The 20,837-nt window shown below is 38.0% G+C and overlaps 1 protein-coding gene across 1 annotated transcript; it reads left to right on the plus strand.

Annotated features, from left to right (window-relative positions):
* Positions 1 to 65: 65 nt before the first annotated feature.
* On the plus strand, positions 66 to 19,379 carry LOC138327567 (ATPase family gene 2 protein homolog A-like). The gene is made up of 15 exons (XM_069273755.1): positions 66 to 328; positions 977 to 1,244; positions 1,549 to 1,607; positions 2,183 to 2,743; positions 3,108 to 3,237; positions 3,389 to 3,445; positions 3,698 to 3,821; positions 8,002 to 8,133; positions 8,360 to 8,477; positions 10,105 to 10,253; positions 10,472 to 10,681; positions 10,929 to 11,062; positions 17,446 to 17,572; positions 18,685 to 18,849; positions 19,168 to 19,379. The coding sequence occupies exons 1-15, from the start codon at positions 136 to 138 to the stop codon at positions 19,342 to 19,344; spliced, it is 2,604 nt and encodes an 867-aa protein (XP_069129856.1). The 5' UTR covers positions 66 to 135; the 3' UTR covers positions 19,345 to 19,379.
* Positions 19,380 to 20,837: the final 1,458 nt, after the last annotated feature.

Here is a 20,837-nt window from a genome sequence, read left to right on the forward strand (position 1 = left end):
AAAAAATAATCACAAATAGAAATTCGATTGTGAAATACTTGTATACTCTCGCGAGAATGGAGCGAGATCACTGCACGTGTTGACAAAACGAAAGCAGAAGATTACAAGAAGTACGGAAACGGCTGATGCTCCAGCATGCCAGCTAAACCAAAGATTCAAAAGCCGGAATGGCAACAATGTGTCCGTTGTTTGTGTGTCATAAACACTAAGGATTTATCAAAGCATTTGAAAGAATGCCAAAATTCCACAGAGAAGGAGCAATTTCAACATGGATATATCTGGAATGACACTTTATATGGAGTGATCTCCCCTTACCAATCAGCTGATAGTAATTTTTCTATTTTGCCTTTTGTAAAATATTTCTAGAATGGAATTAATGACACTTGTGTAATGAAAAATATAGATTAAAAAATAGAGCCGTTATTGAAATTAATGAAATTTGAATTGGTATAGTTTTATTGGATTTATATTATTGCATGAGCTGCCAATTAAAGGCCCACTACCTTTCCAATCCACAAATTAAAAGCACTGAAAATAACATAATAAAATGTATATCGATGGCCTAAGATGAGGTTACAACCTCAAACAACTGCAAGATTTCCTACGTAATCTATGTTCATAGTGTAGACTTATTTCGCTGTTTTGCCGTCTGGTACAATGATAGTCAACTAAGGCACGGTGATTTAATGACAACGGCGGGAAACCTTAGGTGACCCGTGTTATGAAAATTAACATATAATTTGTTTTAATTAAATTGTTAAGAAGGTGATGATACATGTAGTTTCAACAGTAAGTTAATGACTTTTGTGACTCTACAACATTATAAATCTTCTGTTGCATTCCCATTTGAAAACATGAAAAGCAGTTTTGGAGAGACAATACATCAGTATAAGTCACAATATCTTCTGGAGAGAAGTCAGATATTTTATTTTAATTGCTATTGTCGACTAATTATTATTATGTATATATTACACAGGACCAAATTTACCAAGTCAGATGCAGGATGGCATTATCTTGCTGAATGTGAGCTCTATGATGATGTGTGGCCTTTCGATAGGGAAGCCATGCATTGTCAATGGACAGTATATCAGGATAGCATGGCCATCAGCGTCTGTGTCTCCAGGCTCTATACAAGTGAGTCAGGAGACATTGGATATCCTGGGGAGACAGTCTGGAGAACTAGTTTCAGTATCTGCTCTACAGCTACAACCAACACCAGCTGCCCAGGTGTTGTTTTCACTTAGGTATATATTCTATCTACCTGTATATATATATACATATATAATTCTACAGAGAAAGAACAATTTCAACATTGATATATCTGGAATGACACTTTACATTGAGTGATCTCCCCTTATCCATCAGCTAATAGTATTGCCAAATGCCGTAATTACTTTGTGATAATTCAATCATTCTGCTTGCAATAAAGATATTTATTGTTATAATTTATTCCATTTGCACAAAAATATATCAGTCTAGAATTAAACCACACTTTAAACTTAGACTGTACAGTTAATATTTTCTTTTTTTTTCTTTTGCCCCTTTTAGAGAATGGAATGATGTCTTTGGAGATGATCAGTTTGAAAAATACCTGAAGCACTTTATGTGTATGTATCACAACTCATGTGTTCTTTTTTATTGTATTACATTAATATGATTATTATATTAAAATTAAGACAGGACAGATAGCTTTCACAAGTTTTACTGATACATGTATATATAATACATGGCATTTGAGGTAAATATTGCTATTAAAACATGCATGACTCATTTTAAATAAGGATAGACAGAGTTTTGATTGAGAGCATTGAACATTAAATGGAATGATTGTTCCTTATCCAAGGAAGTTTCATTGATAAAATACGGAGGAAAATTAAGGCGGAATGTTCTTGTAAATATGTCCTGAATAATGAGTGTATACCGTGCAAATTTATTTTTTTATTTTTATTTATATTATATTATATTAATTATATTGACATTGAAATAACGGTTTGGTATTCTGCATTTTATTTCTAAGGGTAAATAAGTCTTATACAAGCAGTTTATGCTTTATAGGACAAATAGCTCTGTCTAATAAAATACAGTACCGGGTATATAGATTTATGTTAATTGTCAATTTGTGGATTAATCAGTCACTTTTATATCACCTGGTTGGTCCTAAACTCTATGTTATTTTTTGTAGGTGGAAAATCTCTTACACCTGGGAATGATATAAGCATGTCATATTATGGACAAAAGTGTCGACTGAAGGTTACAGAGGTCAGTCCTTGGAATGTATGTGAGAGGAAAGTCCACATATCATGTGACAGAGCAGACACCAGTAGGGTACAGGATCTGACATCGGACCTATCTCAGTTGGACCTGTCTACAGACTCCAATCTGTCGTTCCTATCCGATACTGGAATCACATCTACACCACTCAGGGGCTCTGATAACAGTAGCTTCAGTAGTGTGAGCTCACCGGCCAGCACTCCAGACATTAAAAATCGCTCAATGATAGATGCCAACTTCCAGACTCCCCAAAAAGTAACTGGAGACAATGTGAAAGAAGACATAAGAACATTCTATAAAGTGACAGAAAGAACAAGAGTTGTTATTTCTAAACCGATCACAGATGAGCTGACAGAGTCAAAGAAGAAATCTGTAACATTTGATATGATTGGAGGCCTGTCAAAACAGATTGTATCATTAAAGGAGATGATACACCTGCCTCTTCACTCCCCAGATCTGTTTAAGTTGTACGGTCAGTATATACCATGGGTATATAACGCTATATATTTCAAGTGCTATTTTTCTGCTATTCGTAAAAATTATCTTTTATGCATAGAAATTATATGATTATAAATGTAATATACTTACTTTTCCTTCTGTTTATTCAGATACATATTGTGCATTCAAAATCAGATTGTGTTAAAATAATGAAAAAGTGTAAAGGAGCAATTATCATACATGTCAAATATCTATGTTGATGTGTTGATGCTAAGGGAAGTGAATCTGTCTTAACACTGTTCTAACTAAAAGATGGATGAAACCTTTATGAAGTCAATCATACATGAAATAGAACATTGTTTAATACTAGGATTTAATCATTTTTGTATTTAAAACAGGTCTGCCCCTGCCCCGAGGTGTGTTGCTGTTTGGTCCCCCAGGTACGGGGAAGACTATGCTGCTGAAGGCATTAGCCAATCAGCCAGGTCTTCATGTGATACAGGTCAACTCCTCAGATATTATCAGCAAGTAAGTTTGTACACAATACTTACTATTTAACTTCTACTTTGTGATTTCTGTGTATATGAAATACTTCAGAATCAGATGTTGTATGCGGTTTCTTTTGTAAACAACATCCATTCTAAAAGTAATGCTATAATGTATATCTGATGGGTTGCAGGTTTTATGGAGAGTCCGAAGGGAATCTAAGAAATGTGTTCAAAGAAGCTGAGGAAAGGTGTGTAAATTGTTGATATCATCACCAAAAATATCTTCTTCATTTACTGGTAATAAGTAAAAGTCTTAGAGTGTGTGACTTGATTCTGATTACTAACAGGTCACCAAACATTGCATATTTTGGTATAGACACTAAATATTGTTTTTGACTTTTATACATTGTGTAGATAATAAAAGTAATCTTAGTTAATACAGATTATCAGGTATACAATCCATTTGTGCAAATGCTAAAGCATTTATATCTTGGTTACAGGTCGCCAAGTCTAATTATTATGGACGATGTGGATTCTCTGTTCCCAAGGAGAGACAGCACACAAAATGAATCTCAGAAACGTTTGGTGGCAACACTTCTTACACTGATGGATGGAATAGAAACTGTAAGTAGGCTAGAAAAGTAACTGTAAGTAGGCTAGAAAAGTAACTGTAAGTAGGCTAGAAAAGTAACTGTAAGTAGGCTAGAAAAGTAACTGTAAGTAGGCTAGAAAAGTAACTGTAAGTAGGCTAGAAAAGTAACTGTAAGTAGGCTAGAAAAGTAACTGTAAGTAGGCTAGAAAAGTAACTGTTAGTAAGCTAGAAAAGTAACTGTAAGTAGGCTAGAAAAGTAACTGTAAGTAGGCTAGAAAAGTAACTAAGTAGGCTAGAAAAGTAACTGTTATTAAGCTAGAAAAGTAACTGTAAGTAGGCTAGAAAAGTAACTGTAAGTAGGCTAGAAAAGTAACTGTTAGTAAGCTAGAAAATGTTAGTAGGCTAGAAAAGTAACTGTAAGTAGGCTAGAAAAGTAACTGCTAGTAAGCTAGAAAAGTAACTGTAAGTAGGCTAGAAAAGTAACTGTAAGTAGGATAGAAAAGTAACTGCTAGTAAGCTAGAAAAGTATCTGTAAGTAGTCTAGAAAAGTAACTGTTAGTAAGCTAGAAAAGTAACTGTAAGTAGGCTAGAAAAGTAACTGTAAGTAGGCTAGAAAAGTAACTGTAAGTAGGCTAGAAAAGTAACTGTTATTAAGCTAGAAAAGTAACTGTACGTAAGCTAGAAAAGTAACTGTAAGTAGGCTAGAAAAGTAACTGTAAGTAGGCTAGAAAAGTAACTGTAAATAGGCTAGAAAAGTAACTGTAAGTAGGCTAGAAAAGTAACTGTAAGTAGGCTAGAAAAGTAACTGTTAGTAAGCTAGAAAAGTAACTGTAAGTAGGCTAGAAAAGTAACTGTAAGTAAGCTAGAAAAGTAACTGCTAGTAGGCTAGAAAAGTATCTGTAAGTAGGCTAGAAAAGTAAACTGTTAGTAAGCTAGAAAAGTAACTGTAAGTAGGCTAGAAAAAGTAACTGTAAGTAGGCTAGAAAAGTAACTGTTAGTAAGCTAGAAAATGTTAGTAGTAGCTAGAAAAGTAACTGTAAGTAGGCTAGAAAAGTAACTGCTAGTAAGCTAGAAAAGTAACTGTAAGTAGGCTAGAAAAGTAACTGTAAGTAGGATAGAAAAGTAACTGTAAGTAGGATAGAAAAGTAACTGCTAGTAAGCTAGAAAAGTAACTGTAAGTAGGCTAGAAAAGTAACTGTTAGTAGGCTAGAAAAGTAACTGTAAGTAGGCTAGAAAAGTAACTGTACGTAGGCTAGAAAAGTAACTGTAAGTAGGCTAGAAAAGTAACTGTACGTAGGCTAGAAAAGTAACTGTACGTAGGCTAGAAAAGTAACTGTACGTAGGCTAGAAAAGTAACTGTAAGTAGGATAGAAAAGTAACTGTTAGTAAGCTAGAAAAGTATCTGTAAGTAGTCTAGAAAAGTAACTGTTAGTAAGCTAGAAAAGTAACTGTAAGTAGGCTAGAAAAGTAACTGTAAGTAGGCTAGAAAAGTAACTGTAAGTAGGCTAGAAAGGTAACTGTTAGTAAGCTAGAAAAGTAACTGTAAGTAGGCTAGAAAAGTAACTGTTAGTAGGCTAGAAAAGTAACTGTACGTAGGCTAGAAAAGTAACTGTAAGTAGGCTAGAAAAGTAACTGTTATTAAGCTAGAAAAGTAACTGTAAGTAGGCTAGAAAAGTAACTGTTAGTAGGCTAGAAAAGTAACTGTACGTAGGCTAGAAAAGTAACTGTAAGTAGGATAGAAAAGTAACTGCTAGTAAGCTAGAAAAGTATCTGTAAGTAGTCTAGAAAAGTAACTGTTAGTAAGCTAGAAAAGTAACTGTAAGTAGGCTAGAAAAGTAACTGTAAGTAGGCTAGAAAAGTAACTGTAAGTAGGCTAGAAAGGTAACTGTTAGTAAGCTAGAAAAGTAACTGTAAGTAGGCTAGAAAAGTAACTGTTATTAAGCTAGAAAAGTAACTGTAAGTAGGCTAGAAAAGTAACTGTAAGTAGGCTAGAAAAGTAACTGTTAGTAGGCTAGAAAAGTAACTGTAAGTAGGCTAGAAAAGTAACTGTAAATAGGCTAGAAAAGTAACTGTAAGTAGGCTAGAAAAGTAACTGTAAGTAGGCTAGAAAAGTAACTGTTAGTAAGCTAGAAAAGTAACTGTAAGTAGGCTAGAAAAGTAACTGTTAGTAGGCTAGAAAAGTAACTGTAAGTAGGCTAGAAAAGTAACTGTAAATAGGCTAGAAAAGTAACTGTAAGTAGGCTAGAAAAGTAACTGTTAGTAAGCTAGAAAAGTAACTGTAAGTAGGCTAGAAAAGTAACTGTAAGTAGGCTAGAAAAGTAACTGTTAGTAGGCTAGAAAAGTAACTGTAAGTAGGCTAGAAAAGTAACTGTTAGTAGGCTAGAAAAGTAACTGTAAGTAGGCTAGAAAAGTAACTGTAAATAGGCTAGAAAAGTAACTGTAAGTAGGCTAGAAAAGTAACTGTAAGTAGGCTAGAAAAGTAACTGTTAGTAAGCTAGAAAAGTAACTGTAAGTAGGCTAGAAAAGTAACTGTAAGTAAGCTAGAAAAGTAACTGCTAGTAAGCTAGAAAAGTATCTGTAAGTAGGCTAGAAAAGAAACTGTTAGTAAGCTAGAAAAGTAACTGTAAGTAGGCTAGAAAAGTAACTGTAAGTAGGCTAGAAAAGTAACTGTTAGTAAGCTAGAAAATGTTAGTAGGCTAGAAAAGTAACTGTAAGTAAGCTAGAAAAGTAACTGTAAGTAGGCTAGAAAAGTAACTGTTATTAAGCTAGAAAAGTAACTGTACGTAAGCTAGAAAAGTAACTGTTAGTAGGCTAGAAAAGTAACTGTAAGTAGGCTAGAAAAGTAACTGTAAATAGGCTAGAAAAGTAACTGTAAGTAGGCTAGAAAAGTAACTGTTAGTAAGCTAGAAAAGTAACTGTAAGTAGGCTAGAAAAGTAACTGTAAGTAAGCTAGAAAAGTAACTGCTAGTAAGCTAGAAAAGTATCTGTAAGTAGGCTAGAAAAGAAACTGTTAGTAAGCTAGAAAAGTAACTGTAAGTAGGCTAGAAAAGTAACTGTTAGTAAGCTAGAAAAGTAACTGTTAGTAAGCTAGAAAAGTAACTGTAAGTAGTCCAGGAAAGTAACTGTAAGTAGGCTAGAAAAGTAACTGTTAGTATGCTAGAAAAGTAGCTGTTAGTAAGCTAGAAAAGTAACTAAGTAAGCTAGAAAAGTAACTGTTAGTAAGCTAGAAAAGTAACTAAGTAAGCTAGACTAGAAAATGTAAGTAAGTTAGACTAGAAACTGTAAGTAGGCTAGAAAAGTAACTGTTAGTAAGCTAGAAAAGTAACTGTTAGTAAGCTAGAAAAGTAACTGTAAGTAAGCTAGAAAAGTAATTGTTAGTAAGCTAGAAAAGTAACTGTAAGTAAGCTAAAATAGAAACTGTAAGTATAAGCTAGATTAGAGAATAAATGTAAGTAAGCTAAAATAGAAACTGTAAGTAAGCTAGATTAGAAACTGTAAGTAAGCTAAAATAGAAACTGTAAGTAAGCTAAAATAGAAACTGTAAGTTTAAGCTAGATTAGAGAATAAATGTAAGTAAGCTAAACTAGAAACAGTAAGTGAGCTAAAATAGAAAGTGTAAGTAAGCTAAACTAGAAACAGTAAGTAAGCTAAACTAGAAACTGTTAGTAGCTTCTAGAACATAAAATGATGGAATTTGATGCTGAACGATTAAACTAATCATTAATATTTTAAACCTTTTTTCTTCCATCAATTGAATGTAAATGTTTTTGTTTTTTAAAACAATTGTTGCTCAGACACCTGCCTTAGTAATAAACAATTTTTTTTGTAATTATGTAACATCAAAGGTCTAGTTTTATCATATATTGAAGTAATTAGGATTACTACGTTTGTTGGAATAAATTGAATTGGTCCAGAATTACCATCATGCTTAAACATATATACTAAAAACATATACAAGTGAATAGGCTCAGACACCTGATCTACTATTGCTGTAGTATAGGCCGACCAAGGTTGTTCAAATCAATATCTCTTACCTACCTTGTCAATATCAATGGGTTTGAGTTCTTTAACCAACTACTCACTTACCATGAGGCTCAGAGAAGCAATACAGGGGTCTCCTTAGGCCTCTGCTTTTGCTAAGAATTCTATAAATGATAGAGTAAGAAATAAAAGTGTTTTTTTTTTGTAACATTATCATGTCTAATTTCCCAGGCCAGTAAGCGGTTTGTGATGGTGGTTGCAGCATGCTGTACACCAGACACTCTCGACCCTGCTATTAGAAGACCAGGACGTTTCGACAGAGAAATTGAAATTGGTGTTCCAACAGCAAAAGATAGACTGGAGGTCAGGATCCTTACCCTTACTGTCAATGTCTATAAACTATTATATACGTTTGTCATAATGAAAAAGGTAACAGGTTGAAATGTACTGCCTACTTCATATATCTGTTTTGTTTCAAACACATAATCTTCTTTAAATGTTACATTTAATTTATGAAATGATATCTTCAAACATATGGGTTTTTTTTAGTTTTAAGAAAACTTTTACTATAATTGGATTATCTTTTCAGATACTACAGCACCTGTTTTCTGCAGTGCCCCATTCCCTGAGCATAGGGGATATGACAGAGGTGGCAGACACAGCACATGGTTATGTTGGGGCAGATCTGGCATATGTTTGTCAGCAAGGTAAGATGACAACTGTAAATTGTAATCAGGGAATTGTCTCTGAACACAAGGACTTGACACATTTTCATGATTCAGAATTCAAAAAAACTCATTTGTGATTGTGATAAGTAATCTAAAGATAGACCATGCTGGTTTTTTATGTTTTGCCATGTATATATTTCTGGAAATTTCACCTAATTCAGTTTCAGTTTTTGTGGTAAAGGACTGGGATGTCATGTCTTGTTTAAAGAGATCATCTGAGATGCAATTTGGTAGACAGCTAGTTTCAATGCTGTCAAAAGACAACAGAACTTCGTTGACAGCCAGTTTTAATACCGTAAAGAGATAACAGTGTTTTGTTGACAGCCAGTCTTAATACTGTAAAGAGACAACAGATTTTTGTTGAAGCCAGTTTTAATGCTGTAATGAGACAACAGATTTTTGTTGACAGCTAGTCTTAATACTGTAATGAGACAACAGATTTTTGTTGACAGCTAGTTTTAATGCTGTAATGAGACAACAGATTTTTGTTGACAGCTAGTCTTAATACTGTAATGAGACAACAGATTTTTTGTTGACAGCCAGTTTTAATGCTGTAATGAGACAACAGATTTTTTGTTGACAGCCAGTTTTAATGCTGTAATGAGACAACAGATTTTTGTTGACAGCCAGTTTTAATGCTGTAATGAGACAACAGATTTTTGTTGACAGCCAGTTTTAATGCTGTAATGAGACAACAGATTTTTGTTGACAGCCAGTTTTAATGCTGTAATGAGACAACAGATTTTTGTTGACAGCCAGTTTTAATGCTGTAATGAGACAACAGATTTTTGTTGACAGCCAGTTTTAATGCTGTAATGAGAACAGATTTTTGTTGACAGCTAGTTTTAATGCTGTAATGAGACAACAGATTTTTGTTGACAGCTAGTCTTAATACTGTAATGAGACAACAGATTTTTAGTGACAGCCAGTTTTAATGCTGTAATGAGACAACAGATTTTTTGTGACAGCCAGTTTAATGCTGTAATGAGACAACAGATTTTTGTTGACAGCCAGTTTTAATGCTGTAATGAGACAACAGATTTTTGTTGACAGCCAGTTTTAATGCTGTAATGAGAACAGTGTTTTGTTGACAGCCAGTCTTAATACTGTAAAGAGACAACAGATTTTTGTTGAAGCCAGTTTTAATGCTGTAATGAGACAACAGATTTTTGTTGACAGCTAGTCTTAATACTGTAATGAGACAACAGATTTTTGTTGACAGCTAGTTTTAATGCTGTAATGAGACAACAGATTTTGTTGACAGCCAGTTTTAATGCTGTAATGAGACAACAGATTTTTGTTGACAGCCAGTTTTAATGCTGTAATGATTGAACAGATTTTTGTTGACAGCCAGTTTTAATGCTGTAATGAGAACAGATTTTTGTTGACAGCCAGTTTTAATGCTGTAATGAGACAACAGATTTTTGTTGACAGCCAGTTTTAATGCTGTAATGAGACAGATTTTGTTGACAAGACAGCCAGTTTTAATGCTGTAATGAGAACAAGATATTTTTGTTGACAGCCAGTTTTAATGCTGTAATGAGAACAGATTTTTGTTGACAGCCAGTTTTAATACTGTAATGAGACAACAGATTTTTGTTGACAGCCAGTTTTAATGCTGTAAAGAGACACCTACACCACCATGATGATACTCACGAGACACCTGCTGCTGTTGTTACCAGGGATGATATGGCTGTTGCTATGACAATTGTACAGCCTAGTGCAATGAGGGAGGTTCAATTAGAAATCCCAAAGGTAAGCTCAGTATTTTTAAGAGACTTCTGATGTGCAAATATGTATTAATATAACACAAAAACAACACCTCAGATTATAGCACAAATTAATTGTTAAGTTATTAAATTAAGTATTATGTAGCAGTCCTACCAGAGAAAATACATTTCCTACAATCACTTTATTACATCTTCGCTCTTTCTCAGTTCAGTTTTTGTACCTTGTGACCTTTGACCCTGTAGGTACTATGGAGTGACATTGGAGGTCAGGAGGAGGTGAAGTTGAAGCTGAAGCAGGCAGTGGAGTGGCCATTGAAGCATCCTGAAGCATTCCTAAGGATGGGCATCAAACCTCCCCGGGGAGTACTGATGTATGGCCCACCTGGCTGCTCCAAAACTATGATAGCTAAAGCCCTGGCTACCGAAAGTGGACTCAACTTCCTGGCTGTCAAGGTCATACCTACTTTATATAGATCATATTTGATTGGCTTATTGCTTTAGGATGAGTGCTGGTTTAACGCTATTGTTTGATTTTCTTTTGAATTTTTTTTGTCCTTTTTGCTTTGCATACATATCAGGATTAAATTGAAATACAATGTATTTTTTTATTTTTTTAGAGTTATAGCCCCTTTAATGACTGAAAATATATCCTTATATGGAGGATTTCAATTTCATTAATTTATATGTTAAAATATTTCAGGGACCAGAGCTGTTTAGTAAGTGGGTTGGGGAGTCAGAGAGAGCTGTTAGAGAAGTATTCAGGAAGGCTAGATCTGCTGCTCCATCTATTGTCTTCTTTGACGAGATTGATGCTCTGGCTGTGGAAAGAGGAAGGTAGATATGTATACATATAATTTCACTGCAACCCTATGATGTAACCTTCCTAAATCCAGCTGGCACAATTGTTGTGCTGGCAATCAGAATAGATGGCTGTTGATATAAGCATTGAACTGATTTTAGTTGGCAATTATTGGAGGACAAATGGCAACTGGACAGTGGCAATTTCAACATGAAGCTCTAGTGTGCTTTTTTAGCTCACCTGGTCCAAAGGACCGAGGTGAGCTTATGGGATACCGCAGCGTCCGGTCGTCGTCCGTCGTCCGTCGTCCCGTCGTCCATCGTCCGTCAACAATCGACTTCTTCTCCATAACCGCTGGTCGGATTTCAACAAAAATTTGATTGGTAGCATCTTTCTGGGCTACTAACTGAAAATTGTACAAATGACGGGGCTGACCCCCCGGGGGCCTGAGGGGCGGGGCCAAAATGGGGTCAATTTGGCTATTTCCATATAAACGACTTCTTCTCTGAAACCAAGCATGGGATAGCACCCATAATGCAATGGTAGCATCCTTATAGGGTGGGGATTCAAAATTGTACAAATGATGGGGCTGACCCCCCGGGGGCCTGAGGGGCGGGGTCAAATGGGGTCAATTTGGCTATTTCCATATAAACGACTTCTTCTCTGAAACTAAGCATGAGATAGCACTCATAATGCAATGGTAGTATCGTTATAGGGTGGGGATTCAAAATTGTACAAAATGATGGGGCTGACCCCCCGGGGGGCCTGAGGGGCGGGGTCAAAAGGGGTCAATTTGGCTATTTCCATATAAACGACTTCTTCTCTGAAACTAAGCATGGGATAGCACCCATAATGCAATGGTAGCATCCTTATAGGGTGGGGATTCAAAATTGTACAAATAATGGGGCTGACCCCCCGGGGGCCTGAGGGGCGGGGTCAAAAGGGGCCAATTTGGCTATTTCCGTATAAACGACTTCTTCTCTGAAACTAAGCATGTTATAGCACCCATAATACAATGGTAGCATCCTTATAGTGTGGGGATTCAAAATTGTGCAAATGATAGGGCTGACCCCCGGGGGGCCTGAGGGGCGGGGTCAAAAGGGGTCAATTTGGCTATTTTCATATAAATGATTCTTCATCTCTGCAACTAAGCATGGTATAGCACCCATAATGCAATGGTAGCATCCTTATAGGGTGGGGATTCCAAATTGTGCAAATGATGGGGCTGACCCCCGGGGGCCCTGAGGGGCGGGGTCAAAAGGGGTCAATTTGGCTATTTCCATATAAACGACTTCTTCTCTGAAACTAAGTATGGTATAGCACCCATAATGCAATGGTAGCATCCTTGTAGGGTGGGGATTCAAAATTGTGCAAATGATGGGGCTGACCCCCCGGGGGCCTGAGGGGCGGGGTCAAAAGGGTCAATTTGGCTATTTCCATATAAATGACTTCTTCTCTGAAACTATGCACTGTATAGCACCCATAATACAATGGTAGTTATCCTTATAGTAGGGCTGGGGAATTCAAAATTGTGCAAATGATAGGGCTGACCCCCCGGGGGCCTGAGGGGTGGGGTCAAAAGTGTCAATTTCCATATAAATGACCTTTTCTCTGCAACTTAACATGGGATTACGCTCATAATGCAATGGTTACATCCTTATAGGGTTTGGATTCAAAATTTTGCAAATGATGGGGGCTGACCCCCCGGGGGCCTGAAGGGATGGGGTCAAAAGGGGTCAATTTGGCTATTTCCATATAAACGACTTCTTCTCTGCAACTAAGAATGGAAGAGCACTTATAATGCAATGGTAGCATCCTTATTAGGGTTGGGATTTGAAATTGTACAAAATGATAGTGGCTGACCCCCGGGGGCCTTAGACGGCAATAGATGCGAGGTCATGAAAAGGTCAATTAGGCTACTATTTTCATATAAATTACTTTGTCTCTTGAACCTATGTATTTGGATAGCATATTGCAATGGTGATCAATAGCCTCAAAATTGACAAATGATATCCCCACCCCCCCCCAACCCATCTCCTCCCCACCCCACCCCCCCGAAAATTGTACAAATGATGGGCTGATTCCCCGGGGGCCTGAGGGGGCGGGAGCCAAAATGGTTCAATTTGGGTTTATCCACATGTTAAATACTTCTTCTCGGAATACCAGAGCATGGTTTTGTACCCATTATGGGTTGGTAGTGTCCAGATGAGGCATCACAAAATTGTTAGAATATGCAATTTTTCAGGGAAGGCCCCCTTGGGGCCTGAGGGGCTGCTGTCAACTTTGGCTAAATCCATATAAACCGTCTTCGTTCTGACGAGAAACGTATAAGCATGCTATAAGCACTGGATAATGCAAATGGTAACCATCTCGTTATAGGGGTTGGGGATTCAAAATTGTGCAAATGATGTAGGGCTGACCCCCCCGCTTGGGGGGCTTGAGGGGCGGGGTCAGAAGGGGTGAATTTGGCTGTTTTCCATATAAATGATCTTCTTCTATCTGCAACAAATGGCAACTGGTTGTATAGCACCCATAATGCAATGGTAGCATCCATTATAGGGTGGGGATTCAAAATTGTACAAATGATGGGCTGACCCCCTTGGGGCCTGAGGGGCGGGGTCAAAAGGGGTCAATTTGGCTATTTCCATATAAACGACTTCTTCTCTGAAACTAAGCAAGGAATAGCACTCATAATGCAATGGTAGATATCGTTATAGGTGGGGATTCAAAATTGTGCAAATGATAGGGCTGACCCCCCCGGGGGCTTGAGGGGCGGGGTCAAAAGGGGTCAATTTGGCTTTTTCCATATAAATGACTTCTTCTCTGCAAACTAAGCGTGGTATAGCACCCATAATGCAATGGTAGCATCCTTATTGGGTGGGGATTCAAAATTGTACAAATGATGGGGCTGACCCCCTGGGGGCCTGAGGGGCGGGGTCAAAAGGGGTCAATTTGGCTATTTCCATATAAACGACTTCTTCTCTGAAACTAAGCATGGAATAGCACTCATAATGCAATGGTAGTATCGTTATAGGGTGGGGATTCAAAATTGTACAAATGATGGGGCTGACCCCGGGAGGGGGGGGCCTGAGGGGCGGAGTCAAAAGGGGTAAATTTGGCTATTTCCATATAAACGACTTCTTCTCTGAAACCAAGCATAGGATAACACCCATAATGCAATGGTAGCATCCTTATAGGGTGGGGAGTCAAAATTGTACAAATGATGGGGCTGACCTCCCGGGGGCCTGAGGGGCGGGGTCAAAAGGGGCCAATTTGGCTATTTCCATATAAACGACTTCTTCTCTGAAACTAAGCATGCTATAGCACCCATAATGCAATGGTACCATCCTTATAGGGTGGGGATTCAAAATTGTGCAAATGATAGGGCTGACCCCCCCGGGGCTTGAGGGGCGGGGTCAAAAGGGGTGAATTTGGCTTTTTCCATATAAATGACTTCTTCTCTGCAACTAAGCGTGGTATAGCACCCATAATGCAATGGTAGCATCCTTATAGGGTGGGGATTCCAAATTGTGCAAATGATAGGGGCTGACCCCCCGGGGGCCTGAGGGGCGGGGTCAAAAGGGACCAATTTGGCTATTTCCATATAAACGACTTCTTCTCTGAAACTAAGCATGGTATAGCACCCATAGTACAATAGTAGCATCCTTATAGTGTAGGGATTCAAAATTGTGCAAATGATAGGGCTGACCCCCCGGGGGCCTGAGGGGCGGGGTCAAAAGGGACCAATTTGGCTATTTCCATATAAACGACTTCTTCTCTGAAACTAAGCATGGTATAGCACCCATAGTACAATAGTAGCATCCTTATAGTGTAGGGATTCAAAATTGTGCAAATGATAGGGCTGACCCCCCCGGGGGCCTGAGGGGCGGGGGTCAAAAGGGGTCAATTTGGCTATTTCCATATAAATGACTTCTTCTCTGCAACTAAGCATGGTATAGCACCCATAATGCAATGGTAGTATCGTTATAGGGTGGGGATTCAAAATTGTACAAATGATGGGGCTGACCCCGGGAGGGGGGGGGGCCTGAGGGGCGGAGTCAAAAGGGGTAAATTTGGCTATTTCCATATAAACGACTTCTTCTCTGAAACCAAGCATAGGATAACATCCATAATGCAATGGTAGCATCCTTATAGGGTGGGGAGTCAAAATTGTACAAATGATGGGGCTGACCTCCTGGGGGCCTGAGGGGCGGGGTCAAAAGGGGCCAATTTGTCTATTTCCATATAAACGACTTCTTCTCTGAAACTAAGCATGGTATAGCACCCATAATGCAATGGTACCATCCTTATAAGGTGGGGATTCAAAATTGTGCAAATGATAGGGCTGACCCCCCGGGGGGCTTGAGGGGCGGGGTCAAAAGGGGTCAATTTGGCTTTTTCCATATAAATGACTTCTTCTCTGCAACTAAGCGTGGTATAGCACCCATAATGCAATGGTAGCATCCTTATAGGATGGTGATTCCAAATTTTGCAAATGATGGGGCTGACCCCCCCGGGGGCCTGAGGGGCGGGGTCCAAAAGGGACCAATTTAGCTATTTCCATATAAACGACTTCTTCTCTGAAACTAAGCATGGTATAGCACCCATAGTACAATGGAAGCATCCTTATAGTGTGGGGATTCAAAATTGTGCAAATGATAGGGCTGACCCCCCGGAGGCCTGAGGGGCGGGGTTAAAAAGGGGTCAATTTGGCTATTTCCATATAAATGACTTCTTCTCTGCAACTAAGCATGGTATAGCACCCATAATGCAATGGTAGCATCCTTATAGGGTGGGGATTCCAAATTGTGCAAATGATAGGGCTGACCCCCGGGGGCCTGAGGGGCGGGGTCAAAAGTGGTCAATTTCCATATAAATGACTTTTTCTCTGCAACTTAACATGGGATTACGCTCATAATGCAATGGTTACATCCTTATTGGGTTTGGATTCAAAATTTTGCAAATGATGGGGCTGACCCCCTGGGGGCCTGAAGGGGGGGTTAAAAAGGGGTTAATTTAGCTATTTCCATATAAACGACTTCTTCTCTGCAACTAAGAATGGAAGAGCACTTATAATGCAATGGTAGCATCCTTATAGGGTTGGGATTTGAAATTGTACAAATGATAGGGCTGACCCCCGGGGCCTTAGACGGCAATAGATGCGAGGTCAAAAAGGTCAATTAGGCTACTACTTTCATATAAATTACTTTGTCTCTGAACCTATGTATTGGATAGCATATTTGTATGGTATCAATAGCATCATTGTATGGTTGTGATTCAAAATTAAACTTTGGGAGTCAATTTTGCTTATTTTTCTAATTGTCAGAGTATTGTGATAATTACTAACAAAAAACCAGGTGAGCGATACAGGCCCTCTGGGCCTCTTGTTGAATTTTGCTGCTCCCAGTTGACAATAATCCATCCATTAGTGTTTACTCAAAGTAGTTCAAGTCTTAGATGAAAATGTAAAAATGGACAAACATCAATATAAAAATGACTGTTCATACCAGCCTTTGTAACTTATTCCTGTTATTTAGCGTTTTACAGTCCAACCCGGCTATTACAAATTCCTGGAGACCCTTCAAATCCTTTCGTACAGTGCGTGTTTTGTACTAAGTGGGTTGACAATTGAACAATAAACAAAGAAATGAAGCAAAGTGAGACTTTGGACAAGATATACTAGCTATTGTTTACTGAAAACTATCCATCCAATGAATGTTGATATCCACTGTAGGCTATAATTGGAGTACATATGTCGACACACAGAAGTGATCAATTATCAAAACATGCCTAGGTCACAATTCACCAACTCTGCTTTTGGCACTTTTGTGGGATTAAAACAACACAAAAAGTACCCAGGTGACTCGTAAAACGTTACATATTACTCGGGTTTTCGTATTAACGATTCGTACTAAATGGGTAATGAATAGAAGGATATTGAATGTTATTTGCAGGGGATTTTATTAAACATGTTTTTGTAATTTTTACTATCTAAATTTGTATTATGTTGGTTGGACTTTACTAATTAAAAGTAAAATTTCATCAAATAATTCTAGCGAATCTTTCAAAGCTCTGCATCTTCTCTCCGGAAACTATCAAGCAAATGAAATGGAAACAGATGTCCTTTTAGATTGTCATATTCTATTACATATTGCAATTTTTCTGAAAATGTTTTTTTTTCATCTTTCTCAGATTTTAAGATCTTGAACATTATTTAAGTCTTGATGGTAAAAACAGTTATTTTCTTCGACAAGATAACTGAAATAGCTCCTAACTAAAGGGTACTGTATTGTATTATGTATAAATGTTTATAATCGGTTTTTGTGCTTGTAGATACAATTTTATGTCTTAATAGTTCATCTGGAGGTAGTAATGTTGGTGATCATGTGTTTGTAGATAAATATTTATGTTTTAACAGTTCATCTGGAGGTAGTAATGTTGGTGATCGAGTACTGGCCCAGCTTTTGACAGAGATAGATGGAGTGGATGGTTTACAGGATGTCACAGTGATCGCAGCTACAAACCGACCCGATATGATAGATAAGGTACAGTGTAAAATTTACAGGATGTCACAGTGATCGCAGCTACAAACGACCAGATATGATAGATAAGGTACTGTGTAAAAATTTACAGGATGTCACAGTGATGTCACAGAGATTGCAAGATGCAGCTACAAACCGACCCGATATGATATAAGGTATAGATGTCAAGATATGATAATAGGTACTGTGTCAAAATTTTACAACCGACGATATGATAGATAAGTACAGTGTAAAATTTACAGGATGTAGAGATTGCAGCTACAAACCGACCCGATATGATAGATAAGGTACAGTGTAAAATTTACAGGATGTCACAGAGATTGCAGCTACAAACCGACCAGATATGATAGATAAGGTACTGTGTAAAATTTACAGGATGTCACAGTGATTGCAGCTACAAACCGACCCGATATGATAGATAAGGTACAATGTAAAATTTACAATATGTCACAGTGATTGCAGCAACAAACTGACCAGAAATGATAGATAAGGTACAGAGTAAAATTTACAGAGTTTCATGGTGATCGCAGCTTCAAACCGACCCGATATGATAGATAAGGTACAATGTAAAATTTACAATATGTCACAGTGATTGCAGCAACAAACTGACCAGATATGATAGATAAGGTACTGTGTGAAATTTACAATATGTCACAGTGATTCCAGCAACAAACCGACCCGATATGATAGATAAGGTACTGTGTGAAATTTACAGGATGTCATGCTTATCGCAGCTACAAAATGACCAGATATGATAGATAAGGTACAGTGTAAAGTTTGGTATGTAGGCCACCCTATATATAATGTTCTCAGTATGGAGAGGTATACTAGAGTCAGAATGAATGGTCATCTGTACTTTAAAGTGGCTATGGGAGTTACATCCCTTCCACTATGACTATAGATCTCTACCAGTGTCATCCACTTTTACCTTGTGACAATATTTTCTGTACCAGTGAGTGTTTTTTTCACTATAACCCAATATTATTTTGATGCCACTGATAAATAAACAGGGGAAGTAGACGTCTAGACGTTTTCAAAGAATTATTTCTCATGCTGTATATTTATATTGGTCCTTTGATGGCTCTATTTTATGTATCTGTTTCTGTATCCATCAGGCCCTGATGCGTCCTGGCAGGTTAGATAGGATCCTCTATGTACCCCTACCAGACCCGGAGACTAGACAGGAAATCTTCAGGATTAACATGGCCAAGATGCCAGTAGACAAAGAAGTTGACATTGAATATCTAGTGAGGAAGACAGAAGACTACTCTGGTGCTGAAGTAAGAATCTCATCCTAGCTAGTAAAGATCAAAATATTAGAAAAAAACCCAACACAATTCTGTGTAAAAATAGCAGTTATGTTAGGTCTGTAATATTGTCACTTGGGATTTACCGTAGCTAATCATTTCCAAACTGAGCTTTGTGGGTTTTTTCAATGTGTTTAAAAACCTACACACATACGTTAATTAAAAATGTGGTCTTGTCACACTGATTAATAATGTTGTATTTACATGTAATTGGTTTTTTTTGTCTCTGTGTATTTTCCTATGTTCGAAAATCTGTGATTTGCTCATTTACCTGTATTTGATGTTTTGCAGGTCTCAGCTGTGTGCCACGAGGCTGCCATGTTTGCCCTACAAGAAGACATCAACAGTCAGACTGTCCAGCCACGCCATTTTGAGGAAGCCCTTACAGTGATCAAACCTAGAATCACAAATGAACTTATACAATATTACAAAAACTATCAGCTAGAAAAAGGCATACAGAAAATTTGACAAATTGCTACACTTCAATAAAGTTTTATCATGAATTTAATGGACTGACTTGTGTGTTACTGGAAAACTTCAATTTCATCTGGGTTACAAAATACCTTATTTGAGGGTAAATATATTTATCTTTGCATACATGCTCTGACCAGATGAAGTTCATACAATGTACCACTGAAATTGTCTTTGACAAAATATGGAAGAGTGTGATGAATCAACAATGCAGTTAGCTATAGCCCAGTAATATGCATTTTCTAAGGATGGGTATTTCTGCGAGGACACCTAGACACTTTATAAGGATGGGTATTTTTGCGAGGACACCTAGACACTTTCTAAGGATGGGTATTTCTGTGAGGACACCTAGACACTTTATAAGGATGGGTATTTCTGCGAGGACACCTAGACACTTTCTAAGGTTGGGTATTTCTGCGAGGACACCTAGACACTTTCTAAGGATGGGTATTTCTACGAGGACACCCAGACACTTTCTAAGGATGGATATTTCTGCGAGGATACCTAGACACTTTCGAAGGATGGGTATTTCTGCAAGGACACCTAGACACTATATAAGGATTGGTATTTCTGCGAGGACATTTAGACACTTTCCAAGGACGGATATTTCTACGAGGACACCTAGACACTTTCCAAGGATGGGTATTTATGCGAGGACACCTAGGCACTTTCTAAGGATGGGTATTTCTGCTAGGATACCTACACACTTTCCAAGGATGGGTATTTCTGCGAAGACACCTAGACACTTTATAAGGACGGTTATTTTTGCGAGGACACCTAGACACTTTCTAAGGATGGGTATTTCTGTGAGGACACCTAGACACTTTATAAGGATGGGTATTTCTGCGAGGACACCTAGACACTTTCTAAGGTTGGGTATTTCTGCGAGGACACCTAGACACTTTCTAAGGATTGGTATTTCTACGAGGACACCTAGACACTTTCCAAGGATGGGTATTTATGCGAGGACACCTAGGCACTTTCTAAGGATGGGTATTTCTGCTAGGATACCTACACACTTTCTAAGGATGGGTATTTCTGCTAGGATACCTACACACTTTCCAAGGATGGGTATTTCTGCGAAGACACCTAGACACTTTATAAGGACGGTTATTTTTGCGAGGACACCTAGACACTTTCTAAGGATGGGTATTTCTGTGAGGACACCTAGACACTTTATAAGGATGGGTATTTCTGCGAGGACACCTAGACACTTTCTAAGGTTGGGTATTTCTGCGAGGACACCTAGACACTTTCTAAGGATGGGTATTTCTACGAGGACACCCAGACACTTTCTAAGGATGGATATTTCTGCGAGGATACCTAGACACTTTCTAAGGATGGGTATTTCTGCAAGGACACCTAGACACTATATAAGGATGGGTATTTCTGCGAGGACATTTAGACACTTTCCAAGGACGGATATTTCTACGAGGACACCTAGACACTTTCCAAGGATGGGTATTTATGCGAGGACACCTAGGCACTTT

Source organism: Argopecten irradians, chromosome 7, assembly GCF_041381155.1.
Source record: "Argopecten irradians isolate NY chromosome 7, Ai_NY, whole genome shotgun sequence".
Lineage (NCBI taxonomy): Eukaryota > Metazoa > Mollusca > Bivalvia > Pectinida > Pectinidae > Argopecten > Argopecten irradians.

What these genes read in the sequence shown, in the direction of transcription:
- LOC138327567 (XM_069273755.1), top strand. Translation starts at nt 136, where the DNA reads ATGCCAGCTAAACCAAAGATTCAAAAGCCGGAATGGCAACAATGTGTC. An exon ending in TGATGGATGGAATAGAAACT is followed by an intron (nt 3,822 to 8,001) that starts GTAAGTAGGCTA and finishes CTAATTTCCCAG; the next exon opens with GCCAGTAAGCGGTTTGTGAT. An exon ending in CAGCAAAAGATAGACTGGAG is followed by an intron (nt 8,134 to 8,359) that starts GTCAGGATCCTT and finishes TTATCTTTTCAG; the next exon opens with ATACTACAGCACCTGTTTTC.